The sequence below is a fragment of the Ambystoma mexicanum genome, chromosome 11, assembly GCF_040938575.1.
Source record: "Ambystoma mexicanum isolate Mex_15411 chromosome 11, UKY_AmexF1_1, whole genome shotgun sequence".
NCBI lineage: Eukaryota > Metazoa > Chordata > Amphibia > Caudata > Ambystomatidae > Ambystoma > Ambystoma mexicanum.
The window spans coordinates 1029512465-1029533938 of record NC_090934.1 but is presented as its reverse complement, the minus strand read 5'-3'; the positions used below and the strand labels follow the sequence as shown (position 1 = coordinate 1029533938).

The 21474-nt window shown below is 45.6% G+C and overlaps 1 protein-coding gene across 10 annotated transcripts in view; it reads right to left on the bottom strand.

Moving 5' to 3' along the window:
• Positions 1–21474, bottom strand: part of AKAP13 (A-kinase anchoring protein 13) — a 1883770-nt gene that overhangs the window by 1017620 nt on the left and 844676 nt on the right. For all 10 annotated transcript variants that reach the window (XM_069624282.1, XM_069624281.1, XM_069624277.1 and 7 more), the window contains one exon: positions 11816–11892. In XM_069624282.1, coding sequence (XP_069480383.1) covers positions 11816–11892 — 77 coding nt within the window. The remainder of the gene's footprint in view (positions 1–11815; positions 11893–21474) is intronic.

The following is a 21474-nucleotide window of genomic DNA, read 5'->3' as shown; positions in this document are numbered from 1 at the left end:
TTGCTCGGATGAGCCTGCGTCCAGGTAGGGTTAGACATGGATTCCCTGCAGGCGCAGCTGCGCCGCCACTAGTGCCAGGCACTTGGTGAACACCCTAGGCACTGACTTCAATCCGAAGGGAAGGGCCTTGGACTGGTAATGCCGCCCCTGGACCACGAATCGTAGGAATTTGCGGTGTCCCTTTAGAATGGGGATATGGAAGTAGGCATCCTCGAAGTCCAGCAACAATAGGAAATCTCCCGCCTCCAGCTGTCCCAGCACGTGCTGGAGGGTGACCATACGGCATTTCTGAGACTTTATGTACTTGTTTAGACGACGAAGGTCCAGGATGGGTCGCCAACCGCTGGTTTTCTTCCGTACAAGGAAGTACCGCGAGTACACTCGAGCCCCGGAGCCTTTTTGTGACGAGTTCTATGCCTCCCTTTCTTAGCATCGCTCGTACCTCCAGAAGTAGTTGTGGGACATGGTTTTCCTTCCTGGCCACGGGTGGTAAGCAGGGGCACCTTCTCTGAAATTCCAGGATGTGCCCGCGGGCCAGTGCATCCAGTACCCAACGGTCGGTGGAGATGGACTACCACACGCTGACGAATTTCGCCAGCCGGCCTCCCACCGGGGTGCTCGGTTGGGGGCCCGATGCCACGGCCGGTTCAGTCCTGTTTAGTTGCGGCCTTGCCGCCTTGGCCTCCTTGGCGATGACAACGCAATCCTCCTGTCTTGCCCCGTCCTCTGTAGGCTTCCTGCGACAAAGAGCGGCCCGCTTGGAGGTATGACGAGGAACCGCCGCTGAATCCTTTGGGGCACCTTGCTTGCCTCCAGAGTTCCGAAAGGATGGCCGTCGTTGTTGAAGAACACCCAAGGCCCGAGCCGTCTCAGTGTCCGCCTTGATGGCCTGCAGTGACTCGTCCACCATCTTGCCGAACAGGTTGTTTCCGTCGAAGGACATGTCCAGAACCCTGGTCTGCATGTCCTGGCGGAAGTCGGTGGCCTTAAGCCAACCGCGCCGGCCAAGGCAAACGCTGTTGCCCATCTGACGAAAGCCGGTGTCAGCGATTTCCGTGGCCACCGTAATGGCGTGGTCCGAAGCTATCTCGCCTTCCTGTAGGATCTCTAGGGACTCAGCCCTCTTGTCGTCCTGGATGAAGTACAGCAGGGGAGCGATCTTGAACCACAGCTCCCTGTCGTAGCGTGCCACGATCGCGAGGGCGTTGGCCGCTTTAATAGTCGTCGCCGCCAACGAGATGACCCGTCGTCCCATGACGGCCAGCTTCTTCCCCTCACCGTCCGGCGGGGATGTTGAAGTTGAAGCCGTCGCCCCCGCCGCTTTCTTCTTGGCCACCGCGGAGACCACTGAATCCGGGGACGGCTGTGCCTTAAGGCACATAGGGGTGGAATCCGGGACTCAGTACTTTTTCTCGTACCGGTCTCTCTTAGCAGGAGCCGTGGACGGGTTCTTCAGGAGCGCCAGCCCCTCATCCCAAATGTCATCCAGTAATGGGACTGAGAGGAAAGTCTTCCTCTTAGCCTCCTGCCGTTGGTAGAGGAAACCTTCCTTCTTCTGTTCTTCGGGGTAGAGCTTGAAGAGCTCAGATGCCCTGGCGATCATGGCATGGAACGAGCCAATCTCGTCCGGGGGGGGGACCGCAGAGGTGGTGAAGGGAAGTCCATCCCGTCGTCACCACCGTCGTCGCCGTCTCCGTGCCCGTCTCATCCCTCGGTGGAGGGGAAGGCTGAGAAGGCTGTGAAGGCTGGAAGGGAGGAGGGGGATTGGTTCACCTCCGCTTGCTGAGTGGGCTTCCTGACGATCCAGGCTCCGCTGGGTCGCCCGCTGGGGATAGGGGCAACCTTGTCCTTATCTCCGTACACAAGGCCTGAATAGCCATCAAGATTGCTCCCGAGTGGTCTTGTGGCATCGGCACCGGTTGCGACGGGAGCGACGGTTGGGGAGTAGGATCCTCCATCTCCTCCACGGTCCGCGGCTCCTCATTGGCACCACCGCTGCTGCTTTCGTCGTCCGCCTCGTCGGGATCCCTCCCGTAGGACTGGACCTCCTTTAACTTCTTGTCCAGGATCTTTACGACGCCAGCCAGTTCATCTTCAGAGGTGGTATCTGTGTCCATAATGTCTACCGTGCCCTCACACCCTCTTTCTCCGCCGGGGTTTCACGGGTGTCTCATCGATAGGCTGAAAAGAGAATTCCCTCCGTGGTGGCAGGGAAACTCTAGGCCCGGAGGTCGTCTCCACTGGGATAGCCTCCACAGGCTTCGCCAGGGCCACCACGACTCCCTTGATCAAGGCCTTAGCCGGGTGAATCAGGGCCTTCACGACTTTGGATGCGCCTGAGGCCTTCACCTTGGGGGGAGGGATGCTGCCACCGTCGGGATCGACCGGGGCTTCTCCCGAAGCTTTCCCGGGTTCCCCGACTTCCTTTTCCCCGAGCCAGAGCGTTGGCTCGTGGTTGATGGCGGCAGTGACATCGCGCCCTGCCTGGCAGCCAAAGAGCCCGACCCATCGGCGCTCTCGGTGCCCGTGGACTCGCAGTGCTTTGCCTTCTGTTGGGCCTCCATCACCGGAGCGCCCTCAAAGGTCTTGGAAGTCCACTCGGATTTCTTATTCTCACCTGCTGCTGGGCTCTTCCCCTCCAGCCAGTTGGCGAGTCAAGTTAGACGATCTCTCATTGTCCGTTCGGACATATTCTTACAAAGCGCACAGTCCTTTTCCACGTGCGATTTGTAGTCGTGAAGGCAGTAGAGGCACCGAGAGTGCTCATCTTCCTTGAAATCATTTTGTAATCCGCATCCAGGGCAGCTCCTGAAAAGCTTGGATCTGGGTGTTGCGTTGCCTTTGTCCTGGGCCATGTCCACGCGGGTTGGACCTCAAAGATCTTCTGGACTCCTCCAAGAAGTGAAACTCGACAAAACTCACCCTTGAGGGGCGTAAGAAAAATCCAAAACGCGTCCCCATTGATCGGAAGTACAAACGGTGGAGCTTGAGGCTCGATTGACCGAAAAAATTAGAGTAACCTCTTTGAAAAATCAAAAAACGCAGTAAAAGCTCGAGCTATAGCACGAGGACTCCCAACACTTGAACATGCGGTAAAAATCTGAAGATGGCTGCCAGAGGAGGGGTTTAGGTAGAGGGCAGTATGACTCAGAGACCAGTAATTGGTTACTAGGAGAAAGACAGTTCAGAAACGAAACTGAAACTGATTTTTTCTTTACCGAGGATTCCCAGCCTGACAACGGGGAATATTCATGAGCATGTGAATCCATGCCAGACCCCATGCTGGAGAAATTGTTTGTATATATTGAAAGAGAAGGTATTGTTCCCCCAGTCATGTAAAACTTGCCAAGGTTGCTGCTTCTCTTTTATTACAGGATCTGAAGGACTGGGCTAAATCCATCAGCAAACCTTATGTCCTCCAGACGGGTTTCTGTGAGACATGCGAAATCTCTATGAATGGTTTGTTCCTGTAATTATTACATGAACAAGCACAACAGAAGAATCACTGTCCTCTTGTTCTACCCTGTGCAGATCCATCTACTGTGTCATAAGGTCCAGTTTATGGGATACATTTTCTGGAGGATTCCTGGGACCCTGCTGAAATTAGTGATGGTGCTTCATTATGGTACTACCAGTCAAGTCTACCTCAATCATGCAGGTAATTTGGTGGCTACAGTAAATAAATATGTAGGTCTTTGGCAGGGATTAGGCCCCTGCTGTTTTAATCTTTACTTAAAAGATTTCTTGGATGAACTCGTTTTATGCAGATGTTTCTCCTACAATAGATTTGCTTGCCGTCCCCTCTTTGCTCTATGCTGACGAGATCATCCTGATTGACAGAACTCCAATTGGGTTGCAACAGACTTAATTGTTCATTGTTTACATGCCTATCTCAGCAAAAATAACCTGATCCTGCGTATATCAAAATCAGCCATTCTGGTTACAAGACAATCCAAACAGGATTATGAATGGTATATAAAAATCACGCTTAAAGAGACGGATATGTTGTTGCATTTAGATTTTCCGGACTACGCCAAGTTATCTACCAAGGTATTCTGTGTTCGACTAACAACGAAATTGGCTCCATTATACGCTTTATCTAGAATGTTCCTTTGTCATTCACAATGATACCTGTAGTTCGGCTTTAAGTCGACAAGGTGCTTCCAGCTATACTCTATGGTCTAGAGATTTGTAACCTTGACTGGCGTAAACTAGAAATCATTGAAGGAGTGTTCTGGAAGAAGCCATTGGCCCTTCCCTATGCGTTATTCTAGGTTGTGCTAAGACACAAGAAATTGCTTGATCCCTTCCCTAATTCTTTAAATGTCACCTTAAATTCTGCTTTGACTAATCAGTCATTTAAACCATCAGAGCTCTTTGCATTGGAATATGAGAACTACTTAAAGGATATTGATTCTTGTAGTAAAATCTTGGCAGATAAATTGCACGATAATCTAGAAGTCTATTAAGATGACTGAATTGAGTCGCGATCAAGACTCCATATCCAAGTACGCCTTGCATGAGGAGTTCTGTCAATTGCCTAGACCCCCAGCACCCTTCCAAAGTACCTACTACAATTTCCTGAACGTTTCTTTCAACAGGATTTTATGCAATTTTGCTTTCATTTGCTAGGCACGCTGCAACAGTGGGGTCCCATTGGGGGGTCTCCCCACTGAATTGATGCACTTTAGTCTTTGTAACAAAGGATATGGTAAAACCACAAAGCATTTTCTGACATTGTCCAGGCATTCATCTCCTCGATGGCTTTTGTTTCAGAATGATGTTAATACACATGAGGACACCTTGGCTCAGTTTTTGGGACACAGTTATGAGTGGAAATTGAAATTCACTCACTATTTCGTTGGTTCATTCTTTTATTAGGGTTAATGCACTTTTGAAAGAAAATGTGTACATACAATCGGAGTTGAGTTGCTTGAATTGTAGAACATCTACTTGCCAAGTATTATTAAAAACATATTTCAGATGAATTTAAATTGTATATTTCAATAATGTTCTTGGATATTTTATTTTGATTTCTGTCATTTTAGTGTAAAGGTTTATTAAAACTGCAAGACTGGGGTGTTTGTCCAATTCCGTTATCAACATTTCCCACTATTATGTTATTAATTTCATGAATGGGATTCTGGGGAAGTGAGCAGCATGGCATTCATGGCCCGTTCGCTTGCCTTTCCACTTCCCAGAGAGCATTTAGAGCAGAGCTGTGCAAGATCTACAGTGCTACTGCACTCCTTGTGTGAACACCTGCAGACCCCTAGCAGCCTTTTCACACATAGGTCCTGCAAACACAGTAAGACCATGCTCAAGAGCACAATGCATATCTGCAGCTACAATATTTCTATAATTATGGCCTTCTGTTTTCTTTGGGAGTCTGTCAGGAAGTGTCGCAAATTTGCATAAGGACAATGAGATCTCCAAATATTTTATATGAAATGTGAAAAAACAAGTTCTTTGACTTTTCGGGCTCGAATTACTTGACAGAACAATAGTGTGTTGTACAAATCTTTGCAGAGATTGGCTATTAGCCACCCATTTTGCTGCGTAACCGTCTATAAATATGATATCACAGCACCTCCTATTTTCTGAGTAACAAAGCTCTATATGGAAAGGTTTGCTACAGAATATATACCACTGGTGGCATTAAAAGGAGCACTGTGGTGCCATTTACATGAATTGTGTGCTTTTAGCTCAGAGTAATGCAGGTGCATAAAACCCGGCAACTGGTTTTGGCAAATGCCATGATCCAAAAAATGCACACATGCCAATAAAACTATATAACACATTACAAAAAAATGCATATGTTCAGTTCCTTTTGATGACCATAATTAAAGCCAAAACTGAAAAGGCTCTGCGCAAGTTACGAGAAACCTTTGAAAAATTCTAACTTAACCTAGATTTAAAAAAGGAATCCCGCAAAAATCTAAAAGGAAATATTCATGTAAAAACACTCCCATAGAAACAAACAATGGGTCCGACTATTTAGGTGTACGATTCTCGGATAATAATAAATGGGCAGCAAATTAAAAGGGTAGCTGAACAGTTTCAGCAAACTGTGGGAGGTATTGAACTAAGGTAGCAACAACAGTTAACAATACCAAAGCTGTTATCCAAGCAAACTATGGTAGTGGACTATGGGGTCTACATGGAACAGATGAAATATTTAGGGCAGAGAACCTCTTCCTTAAAAGATTACTTGTGGTGAAAAAAGCGCACTAACAATCGGATTGTACATTCTGAATGAAATATGATGTCCATTGATGATTAGCTCATGCTATGGGAATTTTAACTCTGCACCAAGATTGGGCAGGGGAAAACAGCACGTTACAGAGTATGGCCGGGAGGCTAGCTCAGGGGCAATAGTTGGTCTTTGAATTAAGACAACGCACAGCACAACACAGGATCGAATCCCAGACTCGCCTTTAGAAACTGGTCCCGGTATTACGCGCGCTAGAACAGTATAATTATATTTATTAGGGAATTATGGATAATCCCCTCAATTCGAAAACGGCATGATTTAATCAATGAAGCTCATATGGATATGTGCAGAATGAGAGGTACGGTGTATAGCTTCAAATGAAAAGGTATTCAAGGGTCAGCACGAAAGAGTTTAATTTCGCTACAAATTAATGAGAAAGGGCCACAAGCAAGATACAAATCTGCGGGTGCCAGTTATTTAGCAATGACGAATCGTATTTTCGCTGGTAAATTGTATATCCCCGACTTATAATGGAGTATTCTCTTCTAGGCAACGTATGACTCGAGCACAGCTCAATGTGACAGCCACGTGGTCAGCGGGGTCGACTGAACAGCAAGGATTATGTACGTGTGGCTCGAGATTCCAGGTGACCGCAGCTCACTTTCTTTTCTTCTACCCCAGGAATACGGAGCAGAATAAACAGTGGCTTGCATCATTGTGGAGATCTTTGGTGACAACCGGATACAGGAAGATACTTGCCTGCACAGAGCCAGAAGCCCTGCAGAAATTGATTATGCAAGTCAAAATAGCGCTACGGCGAAAATCCTTTGTACCTCAGATATTTTAATTCAATCTTAATATATAATGTATTTTTATGATTCGAAGTGTAAAGAAAGATAATGTATATGAAGAATGTTTCTCTTTATATTACAGCATTCGTATAATTGTCTTTTCTGTTTCTATTGCATGTTACATAAATGGATGTATGTTTTATAGGCAGATGCTTGCAAAAAAACTATTCATCGCGACGACATAAAATGCGTGATTATAGCTCACAGTAAAGTGAGTGCATAAAACCAAGCAACTGGTTTTGCCAAATACCATCATCCAAAACACCCACACATGCTGATAAAACTATACTCCACATTCCAAACGTGATTTTTTCGGCTGCTTTACAAACCAACTGATCACAGGTCTAAAAGAGCCAATAGAGAGAGCACGGAGACAACATCCACTGCAACAAGGTTAATGCAGGCATTGGTCAAGATAAAAGATTTAGGTATGTAATAGGCATTTGCCAGGCACAGTCCTGATCATACCACCTGGTCGTTAGATGGCAAGGGCTGGAAAATAGTGCGGGGCCCTGCGCACGTGATGGCAGCACCTGACAAATGCCTATCCGAACCCAATGCAAAATCCAACACTGCTGGTTTTACAAATGCTTCTTTTTAACATATCAGTGCAAGGAAACATTAGCAGGTGTTAAAATGACAAGTCATAAGCTACTAGCCAAATATGAAGGGTTACTTGCCACCTCAACTTTAAAAGTACACACAGCACACCATTTCGTAATGGTCAATGAGTAGTGGTTAGCACAACTGTTGAGCCATGCATATAATAACACCCAAAAGGAGGCACTGTGCGGGCCAAAATGGGCAACGTGCACATGATTTTTCCTCATCGATTGGGATTTTGTGCCGCCAAACTGTACAGTGTTCCCTATTATTCAATCCAATCAAATGCACTGTATGCACAAGATGCAATCAAATGTATGACCACACTGTTAAAGCTAATTAACAATTTCGTTGACCTACTATGAGTTTTTATTCTTTTGGAGATGGAGGTCATAAGTCAATGCAGGGGATAGTGTGCAACCCAGACTTGCCTCACTCCACATGGTCAAATTTGATCTAATGAATACCAAATTAAAATGGTTTCATTTTTGCTGCCATGACAAATACTAACGGATATCATCTAGATATCAGGGGGAAAGGCAGAGTCGTTGAAGTCTCCAAGCATGAGTGAGAACCTCCAATACCAGGTCCAGTTATCTACGGTCATGGGACTCACTCCAAGCACTCAGCAGCCACCAGTGGACAAGACCCTACTAGGAAAAAACTAACAAAATACCTCCTTCCTTCTGACTCACGCTTTTAAAAAACCTTCCCTGAAGTCCTGGCTTTTCTGTACATCAATGTCACTCCTGTATGTTAAAACCAGCCCACCTGTTGGGTCACTTCGGCAGAGCCTGGCTCTCATCACATATCACAGGACACCACCAGTACTATTCCCGTTTCTGATGCATTCACTCGATAATGAAAAATAGTTGAAATAAAGTATGCCCGCATTCTTTTCTTGTACCCAGGAAAAATGAATGCTGTAATGCCTGCTACCTCGAATGCAGAGAATATATTGTCCTGAATCGGAGATTGCTACCACTGTGCTTGAATGCCTCACTCCAGTGGTTTTTCTTTCTCCAAAGTCACTAACTCACTAAGTGCAACCAAAATCCTCTCTTCTGACCAGTCTTAGTATCTCAAACTTGAAGCAAATCTGCGTGTCCCCCTTTGAGTGCTTCCCTTTATTTTAATAAAGGACCACTGTTGACATGAAAGTGCATGCCAACCTTGGGGTTGGGCAGCTGGCCCCTTTGATCTTTTCTAGAACACCCTCCTTGACTTGAATGGCATCACAGTTTTAATAGTGCAAGGCTTCATCACTGCTGGTTGCCATCGGTAGGAGGGGTCCAGCGCATCTGGGCGAGTGTAATCGCTTCAGTGGGTTGTGTTCACGTCCCACCTCGTGAGCAGTCAACCACAGTTAAGCACCAGATGTATTCACTAATGTGTTATGCACACCTGTGTGCATACACAGGTGCCCTTCTGAAATGCTACAACAGTTTGCTAGTCATCTTAAAACACTATTTCCAATCCTGCAGCTCTGTCACTTAATGTATTGGTAACGTTACGACGCAAATTCTTGTGTACATTCCCATTCAAGTTAGCATCTTGTGTTCATTAATGCAACCTTGGCTACCAATGATATGTTACAATTAGTTTCTATCATGTATTCATCAAAAATGCAGAGCTGGGTTAATATACAAGCGTAAGGTCTGGAAGAGACCAACTGAAGGTAATGCTGAGAAATCCAAGTTCTCAGACAGATCAGCAGTGATTAGTGAAGAAACGTATTGTCTATGAGAGTCATGGTGTTAGTGTTGAGAACCCCAAAGTATGGGAGAGACCTGCTGTATCTACCAGAGCCCTGATGCAAGTGTTGACAACCCCTCAGTCTGGACGAGATTCGCTGTGCATACAGGAGACACTATGTCCAGGAGAGACTTGCAGAAGAAATCCAAGCCCTGGGAGCACATTTCTGGGTGTAGTGGAAGAATCCAAGGGCTAGGAGAGACGCGCTGCAAGTGTGGAGAAATCCAGAATCTTGTACATATGCAAACAACCGAAGATCCATGGAAGACCCATTGTGAGCATTGAAGAAACCCAAGGCTATGAGAGAGCCTGGGAAGAGGAAACGGGAAAGAGAAAGAATCTCTGATGAGAGAAGCCTTCGGGTCAATGGTGAAAACAGGAAGACTACCGAGAGTCCGAACTGGGCGTAAACCTTGGGAGAGCATTCCCAGAATTAATGGTTTCTTAGATAGTCCTGGATGTCCAAGATTAGTTTTGAAGACGTTCTGTTGGCCAAATTGTGGAACATTTTGTGTGGACGATTAGGGTAGACTGGAGGCTAAGGACTTGAAGGTTGGTTTTAAAAGTCGTGCGTTGATCTCATTGTTTGAACATTCTTTGTACAGTAGGGTGTCCCACGAACGGCACAATAGGTTTTGGAACTTTTGTGTTCGGGCGACTGATACTCCAAGCTGTTTCACACTTGGTTCGAACCCAGGATTACGTTTCTCCATCCTGACACTGTTTTCTTTAGAAAACCCCTTATTATTTATAGTTCATATCCTAGGTCCCATGCGTTACTCAAACTTGTTAGCATCATTGAAAATCACGATTAACGCCAATGTAATAACACAGAACCAAAGTGAATTGTATGAATCTTTGACTAGATGACTCAAGCAAGTGGACACATGTTATTAAAACACCTTTGCCAACAGTGCTTTAAATGCTGGGTGTTGGCACAAACCTATTAGCAAGCCAACTAAATTACAAGTTACAGAATATATGAAAAGCCAGGAATGACTCAAGGGTATCAACCTTTTGTCATCACTTGCCAAGTATTTTCTTTGCACTAAAATTAGGTGGTTTGGCATGCTGACAACATAACTGCTTCCTATTTATTACAGGAGGTCTGTGTGCACAAAGCAGTGACACACATTTAGCCATGAGCTAAAGGCCCTTTATAAGTGTGGATGGTGTACATTTCACAAGCAGGTAACACTGATGTTCTTCAGCTGATGCTTCTGTGCTGAACTTGTGTTTATCGGGATCATGCCAAAATAAAGTATACAAAAATGTCGAAGCCCAAAATGCCAAAATTCGAGACCCCCAATTTACCACTTATTTATGTGGAGGGTTGAGTGAATACACAAGGTGGAGAGGCACTGGGGAATTACGGGGGGTCTCACCCCGATGTGGTAAAAGGGGTGCTTTTATTTCTTTTAAATCGGTATTTTGGGCTTCGACTATTTTTTCTCTGCAGTATTCACATAAATCCTTTATCAGCATTCAAATGACAGTTTCACTTTTATCCGGTGTCCAAAATATGGTGCTATCATTATGGTAGATTTGAAGTAGTGAATTAGAAAGACACCCACACAACACAAGAACAGTACAGCAGATGAGGTTAGGTATAACATCTCAAAAGAAAAATAGGTGGTTTGACAAGATTGGGCCCATCAATGAAAACAATTCACTTATTGTCAGGATTTATTCAAAAAGGGCCATAAACACAGTTCAGTTTTGGAGCATCACAGAGTCATAGGTGACTGAAACCAACGTCTAAAGAAACACTGCAGGGAAGTCGCAGCATGCGTTCTCTCTCTCCATGCCGTTTGCCTGTGTCAGCTCTACCCTGGGAATATTGCAGAATGCTAGGTGGCAAGAAGGGAACCGTGTGGTGGGCGGCAGGAAAGGAGGGAGAGTAAAAGGAACCCGTTCCAAGTTGCATTAAGACTGTGTTGCTTGTTTAGCGCCATGAAGCCATTTCACAAAACATAAAATGTGAACAATTACTTTCCATTGCTAACGGAACCGAGACACTGGATTTAGCCCGTGTATATGAATAATTGGCATTCCCAAATGTAGGAATACACTGCTCCGTTGTTCCCAATGTATTACTTTTCCTCTATCGCACATTAAGGATTGATGGTGGTCACACTACTGGGAGTAGAAGAACTCCGTGTGTATGCATCGCATTTCTGAAAATGTAGGTGCATGTTTTTTTTGCAAAGAGTACTTTTTGCAAGCATGTGTTGGATCATATATCAGTCCCTTTCAAACAACAAGCTGTGTAAGGCAATAACATCAACCACCACATTTGGCGCCGAGAGGCCACCAAAACAATAGCATTGACGCTATAGAAAGACCGCTTTACATTTCATCGCAGGAAATGAATGACGGAGGTGCATCTTACCGAATCTTCAATTGCTGAGCTGGTTTGCAATCCTGCCGCAAAATCCACTTCATCCTCACATTTCAAGTCCATACCATCTGCAAGGGTAAATGGAAATGTTAGCATCTCTCCGAGGCGAGGAAGGCACTTCACTCTCACCAGGGAATCTCCATCTAGCGCCACTGTAATATTTCACTTACTCCCCCATTTAGCAAATCCAGCACTCGCCTTTGCAGTCGGCAGGTTTTCATGTTTGCATTTGCTGAAGGTCACATGATACTTAATTGCAGAATGAGCAGTCGGTCACCTTGGGGACCCATCCCCAGGTGTGCTCTTGCCACATGATACAGTAGTTGTGTAGCTGTGTGTTTGTATGCCCCGAAGCGCACTTGTTTTTCACGATTTTAAATGCAATACATGGCCAATGCACATACGTCCCTCCCCTGCTTTCCACGGTACCCTTGCTAGACGTGTACTCCACTTTGCCACAGGCTTGATTGCAAATCCACACTGCATATTTTTCCCACCGTGTTTTGAAAAAGCTGTGTTCGGTTGAGAACTTGGAGCAAAAGTGCCGTAGCCACTACCACAACAGACGGAAATGCGCATCCGACCCACAACTTTAAATCCTCATTGCACGACAACACGAGGCTACAGAAGACAGAAGCCATCAATTCAACAGACATCAGCTGTTCCAGTCCTCACACAGGAAGGTGTGGAAATGGAGCCAAGAGACACAAACAAATCAATGTGTTTCTCATTCATGTTTGGAATTGTGCATTAAGGCCGCAGCGTAATACAGTCACAGTTTAGTTGACATAACAGGAATATACAATTTTGGTGACATCTATCCATCTTCAGGAGAATTATTTAAAAAGGTGAAATAAAATATAGAACGGAGATTAAGACCAATATTGGGAGAGTGAAGCAAAGAAGCAACTAACATGGGACCTCAATACCTTCAGCTCTCTCTTCCTAAATACCTTTCTTCTCTAGCTCTTCGCTCATCCGCCTCCAACTCCCTCAGGGTCAGTCGCTTCTCCAAGCAACGAGTTGGTGGTAGATATCTTTCCTCGGCTGGTGCCTCCCTCTGGAACAGCCTCCCCGACTCCCTTAAACTTGAGGAGAACCATCTCCGGTTCAGGAAGCACCTCGTAACCTTTCTCTTTGCTTCTGCTTTTTCTCCTCCTCGCCTCTGCTGACCCCTTAACTGGAACTATAACTGCACTTGCTACCTTGACACCGTCTGATCTCGGCACCACCTGCACTGCTCACCTGTCAACCCCCGCACATGGACTGTTTCTGTATCCCTGCAGTCCCCCTCCCAGACCTTGACACCTGTTGTCTGCACTTATCCATGCACTTGTCACATGCTGGCTGCTACCTACTTATTGTTATTATCTTTGCCATTTACTGCACTGTCCCTGCCCCATTTAGGACGTTCTCCCAAGAATAGACATTCTCCCTGGATCGAAACACTAACTCACTGCAGTTCACCAAGGGAAAAACATCCATATTGCAATAGTTCGACTGGATCTATCAAAATAGCCTTATACACTTCGGGAGGCGTCAGTGCTGGTTTCACCAGAGGGCTATAAATAGGTTGGGAAGGATCGTATACCATGTGATAATGACCCCTCCCCAGGTCTTCAAGGCTATTAGCACATGGTGATAGTTTCAATACACGTTGTGTAGTTTTGGTGGTGAAGTAAACAATTTTGCGTGCTTTGTAACTTAAGTTTTGCACTCCTCTTGTTGCTTTGCGCCCTGCTACCCGCGGGTTAGGTGCGCTTTACAAATAAATAAACACACAAACAAATTGATTTAAGTAAATAGACAAACTGAATTAGTAAATTAAAAGTGGTTTTATTTCGTAGAATTTAAATATGTCTTCCTAAGTTAAGCATTTCAATTAAATCATGGCTCAAGTGGGACAGGTTCAACGTGATGGATTAGGTGCCATGTAAAAGTAAACTGTTTCTCTATAAGAAAGGCAAATCACTTTCCCATGTTTTAGCTTTCGCTTTCATGTGTTAAATAGCGCGGTGCAGCAAAAAACAAGAACAAGAAAAAAAGTCCTCCCAGAGACGAAGTGTCTTGATGAAATAAATCTTGCAGGAAATAGCATTGTCGTTTCCTGGTCTGCTTCTGAAGACTGAATGTTCAAAAGGCAGTCAACGCCAGTAGTTACCGACTGCGCACTAAACATTCCGATTGGCTGAGAGGAGGTCAATAACGATATCCATGTGCTAATACGAAACACGCGAAAACAACAATTTAGTTTAGTTAACATTGGTCATGTTTTTTCTGCTGAATGTGGTATAGAGCAACTTGTACCTTTTATTGGGCAGCTTCATCCCCCAGATTCTTCACCTTCACAAAAACTCGCACAGAACTACCAGTACAGGATGTGAGCACGGGATTACAAGGAATCCAAACCTTCAAATAGAATACATTATTCTTATAATATGATAACGCGCCTATACACAAGTGTTTCAAGGCGCGACGAGGCAAGGGAGGGGAACAAAGGGAGGACGGACAACGATCCTACTAGGCCAGGTGTCATTCAGATCGTGCAAGTGCTTGGGAAGGGGGCAGGGACAGTGCAGTAAATGGCAAAGATAATAACAATAAGTAAGTAGCAGGCAGCATGTGGCAAGTGCATGGATAAGTGCAGACAACAGGTGTCAAGGTCTGGGAGGGGGACTGCAGGGATACAGAAACAGTCCAAGTGCGGGGGTTGACAGGTGGGCAGTGCAGGTGGTGCCGGTAAGTGCAGTTCTAGTTCCAGTTAAGGGGTCAGCAGAGGCGAGGAGGAGAAAAAGCAGAAACAAAGAGAAAGGTTAGGAGGCGCTTCCTGCACCGTAGATGATTCTCCTCAAGTTTAAGGGAGGCGGTTCCAGAGGGAGGCACCAGCCGAAGCAAGATATTAACCACCAACTCGTTGCTTGCAGAAGCGACTGACCCAGAGGAAGTTGGAGGCGGGTGAGCGAAGAGCTCGAGAAGAAAGGTATTTAGGAAGAGAGAGCTGAAGGTATTGAGGTCCCATGCCCCAGAAGGCATAGTGGACGATGCAGAGGGGTTTGAACTTAATCCTCACAGCCACTGGGAGCCAGTGCAGAGATTTCAGTCCTGGAGAGATATGATCGCTGGGCTTGAGGCCAAGGCAAGGACAAGCCTCGCAGTACTGTTCTGGATAAGTTGCTGAGGGCGGAGTGTAGAATCAGGCAGAATTAGGAAGAGGCTGTTGCAATAGTCCAGCCTAGAGAGAACCAGAGCTCTGGAGACAGTTAGTTTCAGGGGGAAGGAGAGGAAAGGAAGAATACCTCTCAGGAGGTGCAGCTGGTAGTGTGACTTCTTAGAGAAGTCAGAGATGTGAGGTGTTGGGTGTCCTGACCCACGTTTAAGCTATCATGCCACAACATTTGGTGCTGTGGGCTTAGAAAATTCAAGATGGCGGAAAACCCACATGTGCGCCGAAATCCAGGAAAGCTGCGCAGTCTGTGCGCACACCGAAATGGTTGCCTCACTTGCCACCCACCAGTGCGAGAATGAAAGGCCGGGTTGCCATGAGGGAAATGGGTTGCCAAAGGAAAAACAGTAGCGCCGGTTAGCTTCAAAGCACTTTAAAACCACCATTGGACTACCCGCACAGTAGTCTGAAACCATTGGGAATGGCAATGCTGATTGCCAAATGAAACCTAGAATTGTGGGGAATTAATTTTCTTAAATCCCAAAAATGGGTGCAGTACCAGTACTCACCACTATCCAAAAGCCGGCAGTTTAAAACCACCCTGTGTTTCTCTGAAGGCAAGCCAAAGTGCCTATTTCAAACATTGCAATATGTGCAAAATATTCACTGGACACCAGCAGACATTTGGTAGAATGGAGTGTTGTGTGCCTACAAAATCTGGGAAATGAAGAGCCCAGAACAATGCTTATAACAAAACTGGCTGAGCTGTGGATTGCAGCAGTTTAAGTTGCACTGGATTTAAAGACACTAAAATCGAAAATGTTTAGATTAAATGAGTGACCTATGTTAGGTGTCACATGCCTTTGTAACTGTTGAAATGTCATAGTTTTGCACTTAGAATCAGCATTCTAGCTGCATGTGTAAAATTGCAAGTTAAGTTAAAAAGCAACAAAAAACCTGCCAGTTAGCTGAAGGTCTGGCTTAAGGAACTTGATTTTGCTTGACAGCTACCCCCATCAGGAGTGAAACTTGAGTCACAACTGTGTTCCCAGGCAATCTTCCTTTTGCTGCCCACACTAAGGATATGCCATCTATCTGATAATTGAATTACCTGTGCTCTGCAGGAGTGTGAACAAAGCCCTCTTCACTCAGGCAAAGGTTTTATTACCGCAGTCGTAAAATGTAGCTTCCTCTTGGCAGGAGCTGGGAGGGGCACTGCCTGTGAGAGCAAGCTGGCTTGGCAGAACTGGACAAACCAGAAATTCAACCTTGTGCTGAGGGTAAACCACACCCCTTTGGAGCCAGAACATAACTCTAAAAAGATGAATAACTCATAGAGCGGACATGTGAAAATTTTATAAATGATAGCAGAATTCTTGTGATTTTTCTGCCCACAGTTTAAGAGGTTTTTAGAACCGGTGGTATGTTCAGGGGGGTTTTTAGCGGAAAAGTGGATATTACTCTAAATGTATGCATGTTAAAAATCTGAAACTTCATCAGTTAATGTCCCTACTCCCTGCACACATGTATGTAAAGTTGGGTCAATGTCAGAAAGTGAAAAATCAGTTAAAAAGTCAATTATGTGCCATTTCTGAATGCAAGCTCTTAGAAACAGCAGATTTGGACAGAGACATGGCTAAATTCAGCCACACCATGTATATGTAATTTCAAGCAACTGTGTAACTGTGAAATATGTCTTTTATTATCAAATATAGAAAGTGTGCAATCTGACAGAGGAGTGTCCCATCTGCAAGCCATAAAATGACATCCCTCTGACTCACAGTTCATTCCCCAATCAAATAAGAAATGGAAGTTTGACCAATTAAAAGCTGAGAGAGAGGTAGGGTCAGTGATGCTAGAACACACCCACATTCTAAACACATAAAAGCAGACAGACAGGACAGATAGGGACCTTCCAAATCCATCTGCTGCAACGCGCTCTGCCGGACCATACAACATCCAGAGATCCAGACTTCAAATTCATCAAACCTCCAGAGAGCCAAACTAGAGACTTCAATCTATCCAGAACTAGAGACACAGACCAGAGAACCAGAGAGAGCTGACCCAGATCACTGTGAAGTGCAGAGACCAGAGGCGAGTTTAAAACCTGACCAGATCCATGGCGAGGCCCATTTCACTCAAGAATATAGTGTGAGTACATAGTAAAACTGTGTAGAACCCATCTCTTAGTTAAAATAATATAATCCAATCCATTTTAACCTAAGTAGAACTGCAGCTTAGCAATCGTGTTATCCTGCCATCATTTTTAAAGCTGAAAAAGTGTGCGTTTAAAATTTCAAATCTGAAAAACGACCTTTATTAAATCGTTCATATCTCCGCAACCGTTTGTGCTAGAGACTTGCAGTAACTTTCATTTTGAAGCTTTCCTACGACCCCAAAACGATAGAGATAGTCCTTGTGGTTCCTCTGTAATAGCGCTCGGCGCATCCGCGAATTTTACCGCGATTTGCAAATTTCTTCACATGTAAAAACTGCTGCTGCTTGCCTTCCATTTGCCAGAAATTCGTTTAACCTGCTAACTATCCCTGCATCATTGCTAGTGTGAGCCTGGACTAATATTAACTAGATACCACTCACCCTGAACCTCTGAAAGGGAATTAAAAGCAATTTAGCATATTTTTTAATTCATTGCCAGCACATATCAAAGCAATTTGGGCCTGTGTTTTTAAACTTCTGTTGTCTAAGCTTGCCGGGGTGAACTGAATCACATTTGATTGCATTTCTGAGAACTGTGTGTTTCCTTCCATTTCCTTGCCTTGCATCAAGGGGGGGAGGGGATTGCCAGAGAAAAGTGATTACATTGTTTTGTTGAAATCATATTGAGTATTTCTATACTGCTTTTCATTCATTCAACCTTGCATCCATTTGAACTCTATAAAGCATTTTGTACCACCTTCTTCTTTTGTTCCTATTCACCAGTGTGCTACCTTATTCATTTCATGTCAACTCCTTATTGATTATAGAGAAGCGTGTTAGTGCCAGATTCTCCGTTGTTAATCTTTATCATATCAGATTAAGTGTGATATTCAATTATTAATTTATTATAAAGTGTCATATATATATCTATTGTTTAAATTATCAAATAAACCCTTAAACTTGCAAAACAGAACTACTTCTTGGCTCAGTGGGGTCAGGGGGATTCCAAGAGAGGGGTGTTATATAGGGGTAGTCATCCAGAACGCATGAACTGGACCTAAAGATATATCAATAAGAGTTTTCATTCAGTATTCTAGACTAGGCGTTAACTTAGCTGTAGTGCTGAATTGAATCCTCTTACAGAGGGGAGAACGAGAGAGTAGAGTCGAAGATTACCCCAAGGTTTTTATCCTTGCAGGTGGGAGCAGGAAGAGGACCAAGAAAGGCCAGTCAGAGAGCTACAGGGAAGGGAAGGAGGGAGTGGGTGTGCCGATGAGGAGAATCTCAGTCTTACTGGCATTAAGGCTGAGGTCATTGGTGGCACACCACTCCTGGATAGCAGACAGACAGTCAGAGATAAGGGAGGGTGAGGAGGGGAGGGAGAGGAGGAGGCCGAGGGTAGCCTGAAAATAAGCTGGGTGTCATCCACATAGCACTGAAAGTTGGGGCAGAGAGCGGCGATGCAGTGGGTAAGAAGTGCCAGGTATTGGTTGAACAGCCAGGGAGAGAGGTTAGACCCCTGGGGGACATCACAGGTAGCGAAAAAGATAGCGGAGAGGAAGGACCCAAGTTGGACCCGGGAGTATCGGTCAGAAAGGAAAGAAGTCAGCCAAGCCAGAGCCTGACCAGTGATACCCAGGTTATCACGGAGACAGTTGATCAGGATGGCATGGTTGACAGTGTCAAAGGCAGGAGAGAGCTCAAGCAAGATGAGGACGCAAGGTGTTTTGGAGTCAAGGTTGGAGAGCATGTCTTCACGGATGTTCAGAGAGCAGTTTCCGTTCTTCTGGCAGCTCTAAAGCCAGACTGATGGCCATGAAGACAACCAACAGATTCAGTGTGGAGATTAAGCTGAGAGATGGCCAGTTTCTCCAGGAGCTTGCCCAGGAGGGGAGTGATGGAGATTGGGCGATAGTTAGCCGGGCAGGAGGGGTCGGCAGAGGGTTTCTTGAGAAGAGGGTGCACAGGGGGGATGGGAAGACTCCAGTGGCAAAGGAGTGATTAAAGAAATCAGCCAGGGCAGGAGCCAGGGAGTCAATGTGGCCCTTAATAGTTTTGGAGGAACAGGGGTGAACCTGTTTCTACGAGACTTTCATAGATCAGACTTGTCTAGAAACCTTGTCTGCAGAGAAAAGGGGAAAGCAGAGAAGGAGGGGGGGGGGGTGGCTGCAGAAGGGCCAGCGGAAGAGCAGGGAATAGTGGGAGGGAGGCGATAGGAAGAGAGCGAGGACAGGATGTCCTGAGTTTTTTAAATGAATTGAGAAGCCAGTGCCATGCAGACTGCATGGGAAAGGACAGGAGAGGTAGAGACTACAGCAGGATTGGCCAGTTCCTTGCAGATTTTAAAGAGTTCAGCCGAGTTGTTGGATGCCGCAGAGATATGGGCTTGGATATGAGCTCTCTTCTTGGTGAGGACGGAGAGCCGGTATTGCCTTTGCAGCAGGCGGCAGGTCAGTTTGTCAGAGGATGACCATGAAGCACGCCATTTCCTCTCAGCCACCCTGCCCTTGAGTTTTAGGGTGACGAGGTCCAAGTCATACCAGGAGTTACACTTGGCTTTGGCCTTCAGGCAGATTCTCATGACAGGGGCAAGGATATCAAGAGTATCAGATATAGTCAGCCAAAGAAGGAGGAGGGGGTGAGAAGGTGGCGGCGAAAGCCTCAACTGACACGTGCTTCATGGATTGGATGACTGAGAAGGTGGGTGGCAGTGATGGAGGTGGCTTGGCCTGAGGGTTAGGGAGGGTGAGGTGGGAGGATAGGAGAAAGTGATCACTCCAGGAGAGAGTGAGTGGAGAGAGGGACAGATGGGGAAGGTCTGAGGAGATCAGACCATCGAGAGTGTGCCCTGCAGAATGAGTCAGGCCAGAGGGGAGAATGGTGAGCGAGAGAGTCGCATAGGTTGCAAAGGAGTCCAGAGGGGGGACAGGAGGCATCCAGGTGGATACTTAATACTAATGTTTAGCCTGCATAGTCACCACTGCTTTTATTGTCACCCATATTACGCAATCTTCTGATCAACCATGTAATGCAATGTTGGTCCAGATTGCCTCAGTGCTTCAAGTCCATACCAATGGCAGTCTATCTCTTTAGGGGAGGAAAGATAGCTCAGGGGCAACGAGTTTGTCTTGGAAGCAAGACAACGCAGCGCTAAACAGGTTTGAATCCCTATCCCGCGCTTACGAACCACCAGTTGGTAGGAAGCGTGTTTTAAAACAACAATTATAATTACATGTGCCACATAAAAGGTGAAATTGCAAAAGAACAGAACATCCAAACAGAGCGTCCACCTCTGACAAAGAATTCAAACACTTGATTTTTTTGTGGCAGCATGGCTATCTCAGACATGGGCTCTGTTTAGATTCAATGGTCCAGATACACAGTGCAAGGAACCCAAACGTTGTAAAGATGTTAATATGTGCAGGTGATATTTATACAAATGTACTTCATATTTAGAACATTTCTAAAATGTGTCCTTCAGGTGTTTTTAACACAAGTGCTTTTTCGATGTCACTTATTTTTTAAGTGAAAGGCTATACAATAATAAAATCAGTAAATAAATACCCCAAACGTACAATGTGCTCAACTATACATATGTATTAATGCATTTGTTTTAATAAGGTACAAGTTACTTACCTATAACTCCTGTTCTCCAGCATGGGTCTTGCATGGATTCACATGCTCATGAATATCCCCCACATCATCAGGCTTGGAATCCTCGGTAAAAAAGAAAGCAGTTTAGCTTTAAACTCAAACTGCTTGTCTCCTTTATAGCCTACAAATGTCCTTTGGGTCATACTTCCCCCCCCACCCGTCCTCTAAGCTGCACCCCTGGTAGTCCTCTTCAGATTTGGTAGCACACAAAAATGGCAGTATGAACCAAGAAAAGGAAGAGCCCCTCCCAGGGGAACGAGAAGGCATCCCCAGGCTCTTTGGCTGAGGTTATCTGCTGGCAAACTTCTGACACTTGAATTTGGCAGCCGTCACAATGAGGTTGATGTGAGGGAAACCATACTCGCTGAAGAGGCATGACACTTGCCATTGCTGAAGTACCCATTCGTGGCAGGACCAAAGCTCTCTGCTCAGAGAGTCTGCTATGGTGTTTCTGATGCCTGGCAGGTGAAACGGGATGAGAAACATGCACTGAAGAATGGCCTAGAGCCACAGAGAATGGGCTTCCAGGGAGAGAGCGGGGGAGCACCCCACCCAGTTGCCTGACGTAATGGTGGTGTTGTCCGTGAAGATATGTACCAACTGTCCTTGCAGTTGAGCCAGGAAAGACTTGAGGGCCCAGAAGACCACCCACAGCTCCAGCATTTTTATGTGCAAC